At 34.7% G+C, this 19,462-nt stretch overlaps 2 protein-coding genes, 1 non-coding gene and 1 pseudogene across 5 annotated transcripts; 1 reads left to right on the top strand and 3 right to left on the bottom strand.

Annotated features, from left to right (window-relative positions):
• Positions 1-413: 413 nt before the first annotated feature.
• Positions 414-2,653, bottom strand: LOC120770761 (annotated as a pseudogene).
• Positions 2,654-9,165: 6,512 nt separating this feature from the next.
• LOC120771629 (F-box/LRR-repeat protein 7-like) lies at positions 9,166-12,043 on the top strand. Of its 3 annotated transcripts, none has more exons than XM_040099722.1 (7): positions 9,166-9,242; positions 9,402-9,574; positions 9,679-9,821; positions 9,889-10,520; positions 10,597-11,309; positions 11,377-11,641; positions 11,711-12,043. In XM_040099722.1, exons 2-7 carry the CDS (start codon positions 9,431-9,433, stop codon positions 11,731-11,733), a joined length of 1,920 nt encoding a protein of 639 aa, XP_039955656.1. In that variant the 5' UTR covers positions 9,166-9,242; positions 9,402-9,430; the 3' UTR covers positions 11,734-12,043. The 3 variants fall into 3 exon arrangements, with proteins under 3 accessions (XP_039955656.1, XP_039955655.1, XP_039955654.1); XM_040099721.1 differs by having other exon boundaries at positions 9,189-9,299; XM_040099720.1 differs by lacking the exon at positions 9,166-9,242 and having other exon boundaries at positions 9,341-9,574.
• On the bottom strand, positions 11,860-13,826 carry LOC120771630 (NADH dehydrogenase [ubiquinone] 1 alpha subcomplex subunit 6-like). The gene is made up of 3 exons (XM_040099723.1): positions 13,617-13,826; positions 13,331-13,446; positions 11,860-12,269 (listed from the first exon to the last, which is right to left on the bottom strand). Exons 1-3 carry the CDS (start codon positions 13,744-13,746, stop codon positions 12,141-12,143), a joined length of 375 nt encoding a protein of 124 aa, XP_039955657.1. The 5' UTR covers positions 13,747-13,826; the 3' UTR covers positions 11,860-12,140.
• On the bottom strand, positions 12,392-12,473 carry Trnas-uga. Its single transcript has one exon. It is a non-coding gene; the product is annotated as a tRNA-Ser (tRNA).
• Positions 13,827-19,462: the final 5,636 nt, after the last annotated feature.

The following is a 19,462-nucleotide window of genomic DNA, read 5'->3' as shown; positions in this document are numbered from 1 at the left end:
CACAACGCTGTATGTGTGCGTATGCATTTACTTTGACAGCTAACCTCCTAGGAAATTATATACATCTAAATAAAATATAAACCACCCGACCTCTATTTAATCATAAGTATATTTTATAAATATTATTTTAATTAAAGAAAATAATACATGCATATATACATTTATTTTTATTACAAAAACTAGAATAAACATACAAAGAGACCGTAATTATAAATTTTATTTAAAAAATCAGTCAATAATGAATATGCACCGAGTTTTACGATTTTGTTTGCCCATATTGACTAATTTTATAATAAATTATAAATAATCATTTTTGAGTAAAAAAAAGTATAAATATAATCATTATTTTTGAACAAAAAAAAATAAACATATAATCATAAATTCTTTCTTCAATTACAAAACGACGAACATTACACATTGTGAACTAAAAGCAAGTTTTATAAACAAAAATTAATAAATACCAATAATAATAAATCCAAGTTTTTGTTATTTCATGCTAAATCTTAATCGCTTGCATCGCTGTTCTCTTCAAGCGAATCATTCATGAAATCAACATCAATAGTATCAATGCTGTTCTCCAATGCTGTTCTCTTCAGACGAATCATTCATGAATTCAACATCAATAGTATCAATGGTAGTACGATTCAGCTCAAAATCATTAATTTCAAATGAACTGCCTTCATTTACAAGACCCGTCAGCGGTTTATCGGCATGAAACAATAATTTCAACAAGTGACGGTTTTTATGATAAACAGAAGACTTGAAAAAAGAGAAAATAAAACATAATAAATCTTTAGTAACACGATTTTTTAGAAGAGTGTATATAATTACCCGTAAAATATCAGCTTTGATGCGTGTACCGTAAACTAAAATAACGAGTGGCTGGGCTGCAGCTATACGCTTTGATAGTATTTCTTAATGTGCTCCAAATAAAATTATTTGTGATATAACGACACATATACGTAGATTGATACGTTTCAATTTGGTACATTTTAATTATGAGCGGCAGTAAATGTTGATCTCTAATACGTAGGGAATAATGTAAGCTGATCTCTTCCAAATCACTCAGTTTTGTAACAAGTTGGACAACTTGTTCTGATCCGTTGTATGCATGATCTCCTAACCATAAGGTACGTAATTTGTGCAAACGTACAATTCTAGCCACTTGGTTGGAAGTATTAGGTATGTTTTACCAGTCAATTTTAACTCAATGTAAATTATCAGCATGATGTTCGACAAGAGCATTATAAAAACGGATTGTAATCTGGCAAATAATGAAGAAAATATTATTTATTATATTATGAATCTTTTAATGTATGTATTTACCGGCGAGTTGGAGTGATCTACCTCCAGTGACCTTAATTTTGGTAATTTGACAATATCTTCAATGAAACCCGACAATTTTATTGTATCCAAATTTTTGCACAAATCTACAACTGCTTCTGTAGTACGAATGCTACTACGGCGTGTCTAAGTAGCTAAGCTGCAAATGCCGACAACATCTGAGAAAATTCATCGTTGAAATGTTCCAACAATGGTATAAGCTTAATCTTTTCCAATTTTTCCGAAACACTTTAAATATGTGCCCTTTATGGAATAATTAATGCCGTAAACCGAGAACTTTGAGATTGGGTAATTTAAGGAAGTATTTCAAATCTTTGTCTTTTAATTTACATCGATACATTTCCAATTCACCTATATAGCTTAGTTGTAACGAAGTAAGAAGCGTCCTATATTGCACCGGCATCCATGCGATAATATATAGGCTTTTTATACGTAAATGGAACTCTTGCAATAAGGCACGTATGTTCCTTATAGACTTAAAGCCTTGGTATTCTTTTGCAATTACAAATCGTTCCATATATATACCCACGGATTTAAGAAACTGACGCTGCTCCCATGTTGAAAATTGTAAAAGCTCTTCCAAATAAAACGTTCGTTGTAAACGTGGACAAATCATATATGTGAAGATCTTATCCAAACGTGAATGGCATAACGAAAGACGCAATTGCTGACGCAAGTCAAGATGTTGAAAAATCTTTTCTAAACAGTAATCGTTTAAAGTAAGTAAATTCACATTGTTGTTGGACTTCGTAAATAAATTTTCCATTAAATAAGGTTGCTCCCAACTTGGGCATGACTGCACTTCAACACGTTGATGGTTGATTGTATGATATTTATGTTTCAAGGCACTAAAAATTATGGATAATTGCAATAACCTTTCAAAAAAAAAAATACAAGTTTTGCTTACGCGCCTGCGTCTTCCGCATTTTGATAATGTATAATGCATTAGTTTGGAAAGGATCGAGTTTTTCCATACAATATCTCCACATTTATAAGTTGGCCAAATTTAGAAAAATGTTGCTCTATTCTTACCAATTTAAGCTAAGAATTATAAGTTTAGTCATTATTTTTAATGTGGGAGAATTGATTTCGAAAATAATTGCCACAGATTTGCAACAAACTAATAATAAAATTACGTTTTTTGGCTGCTCCGCAATTGTTAATTTATAAACTGGTACATTATCATCTGTGTACGCCAATTTTCTTTTGACTGTATAATTTGCCAGCTATAAGCATAAATTTGCTATTAAATCAAAAATTAATTGTATGATATAAATATTACCTTTTCTGTTTTGCATATATGTATATGTATATATATAAACTGTGCGTGTCGTTACAACAAAATACTAATTTCATTCATTTCATTTGAAATATAAACCGGCGAATATATTTTCAGATGTAAGCAGGTACGCGCTTCTATGTTTTTGTTTTGCTTATTTTAACGAGACGCAACCTTTTACCAGGTATTTTATCGGTGGCACGACCTTGACGAAACGTATTTTTTCAAATGAATATGCTTAAGCTTTATTTTTGTATTGTTTGAACGCTCCCTTCATAATCGGTTATTACCTGAAATATTCTTTTGATCTCAAATCCTCCAAAATATTAAGACCGTAAACTCAATAAAATTTCTAAAACAACAAGAAAAGTAATATGAAATATATCTAAATTTTGCATTACACAAAAGAAACACTTAGTTTATTTGTACCTTTGGGAGCATTTTATTATTTAAAGATGCACTAATTCTAACGGGGCCTTTCAACAAACAATACATGCTGTCTAGACTGTATTTTAGTTGTGGTTGTCAATAGTTGTCTAAATAATTATCTTGACAACTAGGATCGTCAATCAGCTGTCATTTATTTAACAGCTCTGTCTTTATTTCTAAAAAAAAATAAATTGAAAGGCAATGTACCGGATGTTTTTATTAGATGTTTAAATTATGTATAATTTGCCAGCTATAAGTTTACAAATTTGTTATTAAATCAAAAATTAATTGTATGATATAAATATTACCTTTTCTGTTTTGGCATAGAGAGGGTGAAGCATGGCATGCTTATGCACAAGATTTTTTAAGAGCTTGATAACTTTTTTAAAAAAAAAAAAACGCATACAAAATCGCAGAAATCTCATCGGTTCTTTATTTGAAACGTTAGATTGGTTCAAGACATTTACTTTTTGAAGATAATTTCATTTAAATGTTGACCGCGGCTGCGTCTTAGGTGGTCCATTCGGAAAGTCCAATTTTGGGCAACTTTTTCGAGCATTTCGGCCGGAATAGCCCGAATTTCTTCGGAAATGTTGTCTTCCAAGGCTGGAATAGTTGCTGGCTTATTTCTGTAGACTTTAGACTTGACGTAGCCCCACAAAAAATAGTCTAAAGGCGTTAAATCGCATGATCTTGGTGGCCAACTTACGGGTCCATTTCTTGAGATGAATTGTTCTCCGAAGTTTTCCCTCAAAATGGCCATAGAATCGCGAGCTGTGTGGCATGTAGCGCCATCTTGTTGAAACCACATGTCAATCCAAGTTCAGTTCTTCCATTTTGGCAACAAAAAGTTTGTTAGCATCGAACGATAGCGATCGCCATTCACCGTAACGTTGCGTCCAACAGCATCTTTGAAAAAATACGGTCCAATGATTCCACCAGCGTACAAACCACACCAAACAGTGCATTTTTCGGGATGCATGGGCAGTTCTTGAACGGCTTCTGGTTGCTCTTCACCCCAAATGCGGCAATTTTGCTTATTTACGTAGCCATTCAACCAGAAATGAGCCTCATCGCTGAACAAAATTTGTCGATAAAAAAGCGGATTTTCTGCCAACTTTTCTAGGGCCCATTCACTGAAAATTCGACGTTGTGGCAGATCGTTCGGCTTCAGTTCTTGCACGAGCTGTATTTTATACGGTTTTACACCAAGATCTTTCTGTACGCACTGTACGCATTCGTGTGGTTGGTTTAATGTCCAATAAAGTAAACTGAGTGCGAAACTTGGTCACAATCGCATTAATTGTTTGCTCACTTGGTCGATTATGTAGACCATAAATCGGACGTAAAGCGCGAAACACATTTCGAACCGAACACTGATTTTGGTAATAAAATTCAATGATTTGCAAGCGTTGCTCGTTAGTAAGTCTATTCATGATGAAATATCAAAGCATACTGAGCATCTTTCTCTTTGACACCATGTCTGAAATCCCACGTGATCTGTCAAATACTAATGCATGAAAATCCTAACCTCAAAAAAATCACCCGATATATGTATATAAACTGTGCGTGTCGTTACAATAAAATATTAATTTCATTCATTTCATTTGAAATATAAACCGGCGAAACTTTATAATAAATAAGCATGCAAAATGAGTTATATATGGCATATATTTTCAGATGTAAGCAGGTACGCGCTTCTATGTTTTTGTTTTGTTTATTTTAACGAGACGCAACCTTTTACCAGGTATTTTATCGGCAGCACGACCTTGACGAAACGTATTTTTTCAAATGAATATGCTTAAGCTTTATTTTTGTATTGTTTGAACGCTCCCTTCATAATCGGTTATTACCCTGAAATATTCTTTTGATCTCAAATCCTCCAAAATATTAAGACCGTAAATAACTCTATAAAATTTCTAAAATATCAAGAGAAGTAATATGAAATATATCTAAATTTTGCATTACACAAAAGAAACACCAGTTTATTTGTACCAACTGGGAACATTTTATTATTTAAAGATGCACTAATTCTAACAGAGACCTTTCAACAAACAATACATGCTGTCTAGACTGTATTTTAGTTGTGGTTGTCAATAGTTGTCAAAATAATTATCTTGACAACTAGGATCGTCAATCAGCTGTCATTTGGAGGTTTGACAGCTCTGTGTTTATTTCTAAAAAAAAATAAATTGAAAGGCAATGTACCGGATGTTTTTATTAGATGTTTAAATTATTGCATTCGTCCAAAAGAGTTGATTTTCTTTTTTTTTACATTACCATAATTTTTTTTTTATCCTCATGATATTTCCTTCAATGATATTTCGGTTCAAGATTTCAGATAAACGTTTTCTATAACTCGAATGAGGCTTGACAGTTGGTTGGCAATAATTATTGCCTGCATAAGTCAACCTTAATAAAGGAGGTAGCGACTATTGTGAACTATCATTTATGCAGGTACAAATTTTAACAATAAATATGTTGTTATTTTTTGAGAAATGGATTTGAAAAGTGAGAAAGGATAATCCAGATGCTGCTGTTGCTGGATATTTAAATGAATGTTCCAAAAATAATTAATTTACTTTTTGACCATCCGTCTACTAACACTATCAATACAGTATGTCCGTTTTGATATTTTGGAATTGCGTCATTACACGCGCAATTCGCTGATATGTCTTCAGCCAACTGTATTGAACATTTGATGTTGCAGAAATTGTTGACAATCTAGAATTATTTTTATTAAAGATAATAGAGCATATACAGAAGATAATGTTTTGGTATACAATATATTCATATACAGCATACCCAAAAAAGGTAAGTGGCTTTAATTAGTGTATGTAAGTGTTCGCTCAAATTTATTGTTAATTATTATTTTATATCTCCAGTTCACGCAAAACTATATACAGAATTATTTCTCAAAATTCGGTAAATTGCTGGATGTAAAAATTGTCGCTGACCGAAGGAATTATCAACATGAAGTGCCCAATATGTGGTTTGTGCACTTTGCTGAACCGGAAAGCGCCTGCAGGTAAAATATTAAAATATTTTAAATACTTAACGATATGTACTTTTTTCCTTTTTTAGCGTGCTTATAAAATTTTATCATCACTTTCATAGCCAAACGTATCGGTGTTAAGGCAGCCAACAGCAGCTGGAATCAGCCCCATCCCGAAAGAGCTTGTAGTGTTTTGTCATACGATAGTTGGTTTCCGGCAACAATTGCATCAATACCGACAATTGGCACAAATATACTTTCCTTGAATGACGATTGTTTGGATATAATTTTCGGTATGTTGGAGTTGAAAAATAAAGTTCGTTTTGCACGTGTATGCCAGCGCTTCCACGACATTTTTCAAATACATTGCAAACGCGAATTCAAATGCTTCGATGTGGGTAATTTGCATGGGTTGACATTATGGGAAATACGTGATTTCTTTCGCTTTGCTGGCGGACATATTGAAGAATTATTAGGTAGACTGCCGTTCAAAATCGCTTACGAATTGTTAAATTTATCACAAAATATTGCAAAAATTGCGTCTGAATCTGCATGATCGTAAAAAGCGTGCAGAATGTGTGAAAATGTTGGCACGTTATATACAAATGGTGAATAATTGAAGTTACCAACGGATAGAATCCTAATTATTTTCATCAGTCGATTTCAAAATTTTCTTCGTATCACAATGGTAAAAGCAAAAATAATAACTTACGGAAATGATTTACAAAAGTAGGAAGATAAAGAAAGCTTGGATAAACAGTGTTGCCCGATCGTAATTGAAAATACTGAACTCATTTATTGACAAATTATGTATATATACAAAACAAGTTTGTTAAATTAACTTTATATTATTACGTTTTTGTTCATAACATAAGTATACTGACGTTGACTGATAGATTATAAGTTATTTACAAAGTTCATATATTTAACAATTTTGTGTATGATTATTTTTTATTTATTATGACACTTTATATTATATTCACTAATACCTGAGCAAATTGTTTCTATACACATATTTGATATTAAATAATATAAAAGTATATTGAAACCAATATTAAAATTTTTCTTAAATAAGGCTCCTTTTATGGTTCGACAAACTTGCACTTTTTGGTATTACGTCTTTCAAGCGCTAACAAGCAGTTTTAGCTAAACATTAATGAATTTATTTAAAAAATATTAATAGAAAGTGGAAATAGAATTATTTTATTTATAATATCAAACTATTTTAATCAGTTACTACGTACAAATCCATAGAAAGGTAAAAATTTGGTGAACGCGTGTAGTTAAATCCCGAAACTGGACGAGACAAACTACAATTTGAAAACATTGAAATAATCTTCTATTCCTAGGAGTAAATTTAAAAATTTTGAAGCGTTTGCTCCTCTTCAGTCATCGTTGTCTTAAAGGTGTCCACATTATTTGAAGCCATTTGATTGGCAATAAACTTTGCTTTACCTGGTGGTAGGAAGTTCGAATGGATTTGAGTGCTTTAACTTGAGTTGTGGCAAGCATGATAGAATTACTTACTTAAGCGCTGAACACATAGAGAGCGACAGACTGCAAACTACATCTGTCAAATATTAAAATACATACGTTCTTATGGACGCCTGTTTGACAGCTGCACGACTACACGATTGCAGGCCGACAGTTGTCGTTCTCGCTAACTTCAATATCCTCCTATTTTTGCCAACGACAGTAGAGTTGACAGTAGAATGGAAGATAGAAAGAGGAGGTAGAGTGGTGATGCCACTAATATGTGTAAATGTAAAATTATTCACAGCTCTAACAAACTTTTCGTTGTTTTACAAATAAAAGCATCAAAATAGCTATATTATAGCTCTATTATATCATTTGTAATAACAATTGATAATTTAAAGCAAAAATATTGACCTATTTACTTATTTTTCCATAAAAAAATTTCAATTTGGACAAAATATTATAATTTCATTGAAGTGAAAGGAATTAGTATGCCCACAACGAAATTGTGTACATACAAAATGGACAACTGCGTTGTTTGTGTACATGCCGGCCATTGTGTTGTTGTTGCTTCTCAAAATGTACATGTAGTAAGATGAACAACGACGTTTTCAGTTCACTGTCGTGCTGCTGCAGTCTGTCGCAGTCATTGTGTTCACCACTTGAGATTACCCCATTTATTTACAGTTACTTTTTCAATTCAGATTTGACAATTGTTACAAAAACAAATTGCACTAAACCGCCATTTTGTGAAGTTATTCTTTTGAGCAGAGAAGAAGAAGCATATAAAACCATGCAAAATGTCAACAAAAGGGTAAACGCTTTTGTTAATTCGTAAAATATACCTAATATATTTATATGTATTTAGTGAAATATATAGAATAATGTTGAGTAAAAATATCTTTTTCAGATAAATACATTTATATATTGACAACAAAATTGTCAATTAAGTGAATGGTCAAAACAAATCATAATTCAATTATTTATTTACTTAAATTTATTTGCACAAAATATATTGATGTAAAAACTGAAGTGTGCAGTGGCACGTTGCAATAACTAATATGCAAATTAACCACTAAAAACTAGTTCTTTTTTTCACTTTTCATTCAAATCGACTTGCTCAATAATAAAATCTGTGACAAAAAAAAAATATATTTCCAAATTTGTGGGCGTCTATATATTGTTTTTGTGATTACAATGACATATTATATAATTTTGATTTATTTAAATGAAAAGACAAGAATTTAAACGGCGGCATGACCTTGACGTAACATCTTATTTTGAATAAACGATGCTTAAGCTTTATTATTGTACTCTTCGAGCAATCCTTTCAAAACTGGTTATTACCTGACATAATCCTTTATTTGAGATATGTACATTTATCACGGTTACCTGAAAATATCTCCATGTCGAACTCGAAAAAACTTTTGAGACAACAACAAAAATAATTTACAAATTTCTTTAAATTAAACAATATATATTTAATTTTTTTATATTTTTGAGATATCTTTCTCTTTAGAATTTTAAATATTTATTATATTCAAAAAACCACCCAACTTTATTTGTGCTTTTACAAAGGAGGCAGCACTGCTCGTTAATTACATTGGGTAAATCCCTGCTGATGCCAGTAAACAAGCTATTATTGTGAACTATCATTTATTTAGGTAAAAATTTTTACGTGATTGTATTATATTTGAAAAAAAAGTAAGAAATTGAAAGGTGAGGAAGGATAATTTAGGGGCTGCTGTTGCTGCTGCCATTGCCACTGCCACTGCCGTTAGTATTTAAGGATGTGAATGTTTCGAAATAATTTATTCAACTTTTGCACGTCTATCTGCTAACACTATTAATATAAAATGTCCGTTTTTGATGTTTTAGCATTACGCGAGTACTCGCACGCTTCATTTATGATGTCCGCAGTCTTCACAGCTGAAAATTTTGCGGTCTCAGAAGATGCAGACAATCAAAATTTCTCTATGAAACATAATAAAGCTTATACAGAAGACAATGTGCTGGTTTACAATATATTTGTATACAGCATACCAAAACATGTAAGTTGCAGTAATTAGTGTAGATTTAACTTGCTTTAACTCCTGTTGGAGATAAGTATACGTTGCTGTTGAATTATTTATTAATTAATATTTCATATCTTTAGTTTACAGAAAACGATGTACGCGATTATTTTACAACTTTTGGTAATGTGATTGATGTAAAACTTGTCCCGGACAAAAAGAAATCTCGACGTGCAGCACCCAAAGTAGGGTTTGTGAACTTTTCGGACCCGGAAAATGCCGCCAGGTAAATGAATATAATAATGAAATCTCTCTAAATGTAGCTTTATATTTACTCTTATCTCTTTTTTTAGCGCCCTGGGAAAAAATAGTCATCGTTTGCAAGGCTGGCGTATCGGTGTGAAAGCTGGTGACAGCTGGAATCAGCCCAATGCAGAAAAAGCATGTAGTGTTAAGGTACGCAATAGCTGGTTTCAACCCACTATTACATCAGTACCGACAGATGGCACCAATTTTACTTCGTTGAATGATGATTGTTTAGAAATAATTTTCGGTATGTTGGAGTTGAAAGAACAAGTACGTTTTGCACGTGTATGTCAGCGCTTCCACGACATTTTCCAAATGCATTGCAAACGCGAATTCAAAAACTTCGATCTGAGTAAAATGGTTAATATGACTTTATGGGAAATGCGTGATTTCTTTCGTTTTGCTGGTGAAAATATTGAAAGCATATACGGCAGCGTGCCGTATAAAAATCGCAAGCGAATTGTTGAATTTATCAGAACATTTTGTACAAAGCTAAAAATTATTAAACTGGATGATAGTAAAATGCATGGAGACTGCCTGAAAAAACTATTGCGTCGTTTTCCACATTTGCAAGCCTTGACGCTACGTGATTGTGCTTTAAGTGACGTCTGCATAGAGACCATGACACATTTAAAGCATTTAGAAACTCTCGAACTCCCGGAAAATTATGAATTGACGGGTAATATATACATAACTACAATTAAGTTTTACGTTTGTAAATAATATTTAATATTTTTTAACTAAACGATTTGCAGGTAAATTCATAAGCAAACTGACACAACTGAAGGTACTGAATTTATACGGTTGTTGTAATATACAAACTTCACATTTGGTCGATATTTGCGAATCACTGCCAAACTTAAAATCTCTGGACATACGCCGTTGTGAACGGCTATCGCCCGCACTTTTCGACGTTATGATAGAACATTGCAAAGAATTGGAAATTTTAAAAATGTCTTGCCCCGAGTTTCCATATGAACGTGTCGCATTATTGCCACGACTAAAACAGCTAGAATTGCTTTATTACTCTCTCTACGGTACATCACAGAAGCGTCTCTTGGCTGAACTTGTCGCCCACAAGGCTGATCAATTGGAGGTTTTGAAAATTGTTGCCAAAAATACACTTACTGACGAGCATATTGATCTAATATCGGAGTTGAGACAGTTGAAAGTACTGTTTGTCGCCAACAATCCGGCAGTGAACGATAACGCACTCGACGCATTTTGTAAATTGCAACAACTCGAAGAGTTGACAATCAAAGGCTGTGGTAACATAACAAACCGCGCACTTTTGCGGCTGGTGAAAAGCTGCAAACAACTACGTCAGTTGAACATACAATTTTGCAAAAAAATAACCATGGAGTTTCTGCTAGAAACTATACGCATATTAAAAGCTACAGAACAACGCAAAAAAACATTACAGCTCATAGTCTATGGTACATCTATGGATTACTATGGTGTGGCTGAGGTGAGTATTAATATTTACATCACTTAATTTACATCAGCTGACTCTAATATTTGATTGTTTCTTATAGTGTGAAGAATACAAAGAAGCTGCGGCGCAGTCTTTGGTTAAAGTTATCTTCCACGCTTCAAATAAGGATTTAGGTTTAGAAGAAGGTGTCGACATTTATAATATCTGGGATGGAGAGCATTGGGTTGACGATGATGACGATCTAACCGATGATGATGATTATGATGATGATGACGATGACGATTTACATTTTCCTGATTCGGATATGGACGATGATGACATCAATTTCGTTTACAATGTATTTGGAGTATATCCACCTGGTGAAGGTTAGTACATTTTGGCAACGACACTTTGAATAACAATATTTGAATATGTACTTTTTATGCACTTAACAGATATCAATGATATAATTTGGTGAAAGGACTACACTACAACAAACACTATTATTTATTAATGTTTAATAATGTACAATTTTTATGTTTTTATGTTTATTTGAAATAAAATTGAATTTTTCTAATTATGAAATAAGTAAAAATGTTGAAAATCATTTTGCATAAGTTTTCTATATTATTCTAAATAGTTTTATAGCTGGTGAAGACGCATATATCGTGTTCTCAAGAACTTGCTCGCTAAATTAAAGTTTATTTTAACGTAATTAGCAAGTCAATTATGCATTCAATTATAACTATATATACAAAAATTATAAAAAAAAAATTATTTTGGTTCAATTTCGCATTTATTTTAAATTACTAATAGTAATTTTGTCAAAATCTGACGTTTTCGAAATTTTATCATATATTATAATAGATTAACTAAAGGATTTTTCTAATTCACACCTTGCAAGAATTTCGACAAGAAGTCAGTGGGTTTGGGATCTTGACTTTCCTTCCAGTAACGCATTATGTGCCCCTTTTGCTTCCAAATTTCTACTGTCTCTTTCAGCTCCATTTGACCCTGTAAAAATATAGATTATTTAGTTAAACAATTCATAATTTAGTTAAACCAATTTAAATTAGTTTTAATCAAATTAAATAAATTTTTTGTTTAAATAAAAATCAGTAATAAAAAAATGTCAACGCTGCGGACAGGATTCGAACCTGTGCGGGTAGAACCCAATGGATTTCAAGTCCATCTCCTTAACCACTCGGACACCGCAGCTACATGAATACTCGTGGCTAAATAACATGCTCATACTAAGTGAAAAGAGAGCGCGCTCTCAGTAAAAATGGAGAACAACAAAAGCTTTGGTATTGCCAAAGTAGATAAAAGCTTTACTATGTTTAATTGGAGTTGTGCATTAAAAGACAATATGAAAAATTGCCATTGGCTCACTTCAAATTTAAAAAGATGGTTTGTATATGGAGAAACTACTACCTACTACACAATACAAAGTAACAACGAAGTGGTGGTTTCGAGAAAGGAGCAGTTCCTTGGAGAGAAAATTAGGTATGAAAATTTTCAGAACGAAATTTCTGACTAACGGACACTACTTCTTTACTGGCGTAAAAATCGCTTACACGGTTATAGCCGAAAATCGCAATCCTTAGTTCGTTGGACATGATCGTCTCTCATCCAAGGCTGTTTGTATTTTTTCATTGGGGAAGTTGTCTACCTAGCGGGCCCCAGGTCCAGCGCACAACCCTGTGGAGGGTATTTTTCACCCTCTCACTTCTCGCCTTTAAACGGATGTTCTTAGGCTACCCAGAGAATACTTGGTCAAAGACCGGAAGTCGTGAGCTGCTTGAGCCATATGTAAAAGGATCGTTTCTGGCCACTCTCAAGTAATGGCGATCAGCGTGAACTTCTACAGATGACTCCATCCTCCCTGACGGACACTAACAATTGGTATTTTACCTATCGCTAACACAAAACAACAAAATATTTAGATGTTTTGAATCAATTCGATTTGACAAAACAAAAGCTTGGGTAGTAATGAATTTCCATTTTGTACCAACTACAGTCTCCTTATGTATGTGTAGCACTGCACAATCGTTTACTACTTTAAAGCTACATACCTTTATGACCAGCATATCAACGACGCGCACATCGGTCACATTACGATGCCTTTCGAATTCTTCACGCAGTTTAGTGCGGCACTCTTCCACCGATTTGGGGATGTCATAGTCCATGACTGTCATATGAAAAAAAAATATTTATTTGTATTTTTTTCTTGTAATGCTTAAATTGTAGCACATAATTCTTCAAATGCTTGTTGATGTTTGTGACCATAAGCGTACGCCATCAGAACGCTTGGAGCAGCCGATGACATAACAAACATTTTGACAACTTTCACGCTCTTACCAATATAAGGAATTTGCCGATACCAGGCTTTGTAGAGATTGAGTGCACGTTTGCGCGCCTCCTCACGATCCACCGACAAGATGGGACGCACTTGTTGCACAGCTTTTCTTACAGCTTCACGTCCGGCCATCTCTCTCGATTTTGGTAAATTTCAACAAAACACAAGAAAAAATTCGTTCAATTTAAAGCAAGAAGAGGCAATTAGCAGGTTGAAATTGACAGCAGAATTTGACAAACAGCTGGGTGCAAAAGGAGTAATAGATCATGCGGTCGTTGCCAGCTGCTGGTAAATATATTCAATGATTAATGCTTTTGAAATTTATTTTGAGAGCAGTAAAATTATTAAGGGTATATTTTTTATGTTTATAACATAATTAAGTGTGTTTAAAAAGTAGCAATAAATAAAAAATATAGAAAGCTTTAAGTTAAATAAAGTTAACGTAAGCTTTTATCGTAACAACGCATTGATATCGCACGCATGTTATCGATTTGTTAAACACATATTGGCATCACTAAGGAAGTTGAATGTTTTGTTTTGAATTTGTATAAGAAAATTGTTTGAATTTGTGGAAAATTCGGTAAAAAAATTTACGTGTTTGAAATCAGCAAACTATAAAAAGAAATAGTGAATAAAATGAAATAGAAAATGTGAATTATGGTTAAAACGAACGGTACGGAATTTTGATAAAAATAAGAAAAAAAATGCTAGAAAAATTAAAAAACTCTTTAACAGAGGAGAATTTCCTTCAAGCATTAAACACAAAGTAAAGCTCATATATAACACAAGCGCTAAGCTACATACGCTTTCTTCCCAACTTGTTTTTCTGTCAATTGCCCGTCTTCTCGCAAACTTTAACATATTTTGTGGGTGCTTTATGCATTGTGCCGGCTCGTGTTTGTGCTGCTTCTGCGCGTTCGCCCAGTGGGACGTAAGCTTGTTGTGCTGTTGGTTGCTTGCCGTGCATGTGGGTTTCTTTTGCGTAATCCCTGACCGGCTTTGACTGACTAGTTGGCCTTTCGGCGCGTGTACACCGGGCTGGAGTTCACCTTTGTAACGTTGAAGTGATCGGTTTGGAACGGAACGACGCGGGTTGCGCAAACGCTAATTACGCTAAAAGTTAAAACGCGCATTGTAGAAGTATTACACACTATTGGCACGTTTATGTATGTATGCAATCTGAGCCGCAACTCAAAGAGTGAAGCAGGAAGTTTTGCTTGCGCTGATTAATATAGTAATTGTTGTTTATTTTCTTCATACCGCTTTTGTTTGGTGATAGGCGCGTGAAGTGCAAACAAATCGAAATAAAAAACAATATAAACAAATGATAAGAAAAGTGCCTTTGTTTATAAGCAAAAATAAAATAAATATAGAAACATATATGTATATATGTACATGTAAATATGTATACAATAGTTTCTAGGTTAAAGCAAATAATTTAAAAATATGTATGTATGTGCTTTAAGTTAATCGTGTATTCCAGCGCTTAGTAACGCCAACGCTAGCGCCGCCAAGTCACCTGCTCATGTTTATATGTATAGAGCATTGTAAGCTATGCAACATCTCCGGCCGCATTTTTCTAAGCGCCAGTTGTGCTTGTATGCAAAACACACACATAACAGCAGAGACCAGCTAACGCTTTGAATCGTTATAAGAATTGGAAAAAATTGAATTTATTATGCAAATTAAGTAGAGTATAATCGGAAAGTCAGTATCGAATGTCAAAATGGGAAATTTATTTTACAATATTGTTTTCATTTAATTGAAATACAAAAGAAAAAAGTAGTCGTTACAACAACAAATATAATATGTTACGCTGAAATAAAAATACATGCATATGTACATACGCACATGCATAGATACCAAAGCGAGACAGTCCAAAAGGAAGGGAAAAGCGCATTCACATTTCTTTTATAATTTTTTACGAAGAAAGTTTGTTATGGTGTCTTTGATGTACCGGATGACCGGAGGTGCGGAAGGCAGGCATACATTTAGACATACTTACATGTGTATGGGTGCATATTACATACTTATAAATATACTTAAGCTCGTAAACAGGTAGACGTAAGTTCCAATGACGGTGTGACTAACTTGTCGTTGAACAGACGCTCAGCTTGTTATGCTTTTTGCAAGCAAACACACTGTACTTGCATACATACATACATATGTACATGTACCTGCTTTTAATATTAAGTAGTGAAAGAATTTCGCTTTCATTGGCTGGAATATACGTACATACATAGCATTACATTTGTATGAGACCGCCTTAATGCTTGAAGAGAAATCAACGGTGAGAATGGCTAGAAATTGCTTTGTTGACACTTCCAGGATAGTAAATTCATGTAATTTTATATATTTACTTCGATTGTGGTTATAAGTTTATAAGTAACAAGAAAAACGTTAACTTCTGCTGCAAACAATGCCATAATCCCTTCTCACAAAATGAAAATGTTTCATATAAGAACTCTTGAGGTTGATCGTTCAGGTTTGTATAGGATATTTCTGTGCACTAGTCCTGCATTGGTAAGAGACTACACTGTAAATATTCTGTAGGTCCCATGGTATAATATACTGCAGGAGGAACTTTGAGAGGAAATTTCTGCTTCAAGCCATTGCGGCATCATAAAGAATGACAACTCCTCATGGATTCCAATAACTCAACTCCAACTGATATTGCAAAGAACTGCAAAACTAGTCTCTGCGCGGCTCATTTGGCCTACTAGATTAACCAAACCTATACTATAATACTCTAATATCGATGATTTTAACAAATAAGCTGCTTTGTTATGCGTCTCTGGGTCTTGTACATGTTTCTGCTTTTATCCAGTTTCTCATGGCGGGGAACTGATAATGCCGAAGAGCTTCGTTTCTCGTTCCCCGACAGTTGGGTCTAAGTAATCGGAATTGACCCCGGATTTTTAGGGCGGCGAAGTACTGGTTAACTGGCATCATTTCTCGTAATTACTTCAGGAATGTTTTCTGCCTTACTTTAGATATTTGATTTTTATCTCGGTACTTATATTTTTCTATTGCAAAAATTCTCGAAATTCATCTTTTGAATGTAGCGCGGCGTTTTAAGAGCGCCTCTTATCCCTTCTTCTACTTTCATCTTCAGAATGAACTCCTGCTCTGGCGAGTTGTGCTGTCCATTTCTGTGCACTCCGGTCGATGGACGGTTCCTATTGTCTGTTTACATGCTTACATCTACTGATCTCAAATATAGAGGTTTCGTACTCGATTCAGGCAGAAGTGTTTCTTCAGTTTGTATTGTTTCTCTCGCAGAAAATCTCTTTGCCTTTTTGAATACTTTCAATTCGTCGGCAGTTTGTAATTCTTGGTTTCTTTTGCACTATTCTCTTGCATTTCCTTTCATTATTCGCGTGTAATGATTTCTGCTTCCAAGCCACTGGTATTCGTTCGGATAAGCAAAGTTGTATTTTCTGGTCCCTGTGGTTATCTACATATGTATTGTTGGGAGTGTTGACACGAAACCTTATAAGCAATTGTGTTCAGGAGCCTGCTGGCCATAGAATTAGTCACCGTTTTATATATTCACTCGAGCCTGTACCGCCAATCTAATGGCGACGAAGCGTCGAACATACTCGAAGACTTGCCATAGTTTTGTGAAGCGGGACGGAGGCGCTTGTGACATTACCCTGAAAGCCATTTCTGGCAAGGATATTACCCCGTGACCTGGAATGAGCTTTAGAAACCGGGGACTTTTTTCTTCTGCTTCCACGGATACTACTCAAAAGGTTGTTTAACGATTTACTAGCGTGGATGTATGTGTACGTCGGTTTTCGGATGAGCTACTGATAAGTGCTCTGTAAAACGGTTGCCAGTAGGTTAATGGAACAGAAGTCTACTATCTGCGTATTAACCGATTATCAGTAGATATCTCAAAACTGTAAAGCTGTGAAGATTACACACAAGTATAATGTATGTATTAAAACGATGGGCGTGAGGAAGTTGTGTGAAGCGTTTTCTTTGTTCCTGAAAACCAAGCGCAACAGTGAGACCACTTCACAGTTAGTGTGGGACGCCGTAAGTGCGAACATGGGCGGAGCTTTTTTCGTTGTCCAAGAATCCACTAGTAAACACCGAAAAACAAGGAACTGTTGAATTAAATGGACTTCTGGCGGGCCAATCTGCTCCGGAAGTAGACGAGGTTTGTTCTAATGGCTGGAAAATCGGAAATGGCTGCTTTTTTTTTTGGGTTTCAGGAGGATGTGATGTGCATCAACTAAGAGGATAAAAATGTGGCGGTAAGGCCAGTTCGACGCCGAATCACGGTGAAAACATTGTTTCATTGGGCGACGAAAAAGTCTGGAGCCTTCCTTTCATGGCAGTGCATTGGCTCACATCTTCGACTTCTCTTGTCTTGAGTAAGTAGGTCGAGCTAAGCTACGAACTACTATGCTACTTTCACTTGTATTCTGCGACTTGGTTCTATACGACTTCTTTTTGAAAGACAACTTCTTTCAAAATGTCACTTATTGTGCAGAAATTTTGAGGGAAGAAGCGAGCGCCGCCACGGAAGTCTACCTTAAAGGTTTCCAGAAAACTTTTTTTCGGGTTAAAGAAGTTGGAGAGCTGCTGGCTCAAGTGCATCGTGTGCAAAATGAGACTGTGTTCAGCAAAAACTCGTTACTTTTCGAAACTTTTCGTTTTTCTTTGCAAGACTAAATAATTATTCAACCACCCTCGTAATTACTATTTTTTTAACTTATTAGTTAGTTCCGAGTTATTTATCATTATATTAGTCACATTGTTGTTTGTACACATTGACCTGAGCAATTACTGGAAAAATCGTCAGTATGGATCCAAAGCCAATTGGCATTCAAATCAAATTAGTTCCAATCAAATTAGTGTGTGCTAAGTTGGGTTTAGTTACACATATACATATGTATATGTGTGTATATACACATCTATTTGATAGGCCTATATTGGTACACATGTATATTTTCTATATGAGTAATTTGAAAGGAAATAAACTGACCTTTCTTCATGAACCTTCGCGCAAATTTTTGTCTAATTTAAAGGCGCTGAAAAATATTACAAGACATATGTATACATATATACTTTTAGCAGAGCTCTCTCATGACAGTATTGGTACGTAATCACACACATGGTGTTATGTGAGTGCCTCCTATGGTGAATAATACCATTATGTTTTGAGTGGAAAGAATAAACCTCGGTCTCGTATTATGCAAGACTACAAAAACTGCGGGAATCTCTTGTAAAAAGTTTTCTGCTTAAAACTTCAAATTTGGGTAAAAGTGTCCTCCTTTGCGGGAACACATCAGCCTTTTGGGCGTTTTCGGTGATTTCGCTGTGACCGGGCACCGGCACCGGGCATAGAAGTCTCCTATGGAAAAAGCTTGAAGCTATTGCTAATGAGATCATTTACTCTCTTGACTAGTTTTAGAGTTGCATAGTCAGCCAGCTCGCAAGCTGCTCTGGCTATCAGATCAAGGCAATACCTTTCTGAAAAGAAGCTGTATTTCGGTAAGCGGTACATTCAATGCTACTGTGGTCTGGTAACCTGAGTTTTAGAGAACTTCCCAAAGAAGTCTCCGCTTCCTCTACATAGCCTCAAACTAGAGTTGACAGAAGACTCCTCCTTCCCACCCTCTCTCTGAACTTCGATCCATTCTTCAATCTGGCTTTGACACTGCACAAACCCATCGCATATCAGCGAGCAGAGCAGGTGCCACTCAGTAGAAGATTCCCCAATGCAGTGATCTAGATTGCAAGGAGTGCCATGAAAGTAGTGGAGAATCTCAGTGCGTCTCATGGCCTCCTTACATACCCAGTTATAATTTCGTTTGTCGGAGTTTCAGATGGA

This window comes from Bactrocera tryoni, chromosome 3, assembly GCF_016617805.1.
Source record: "Bactrocera tryoni isolate S06 chromosome 3, CSIRO_BtryS06_freeze2, whole genome shotgun sequence".
Classification (NCBI taxonomy): domain Eukaryota; kingdom Metazoa; phylum Arthropoda; class Insecta; order Diptera; family Tephritidae; genus Bactrocera; species Bactrocera tryoni.
This window is presented reverse-complemented; position numbering and strand designations above follow the sequence as displayed.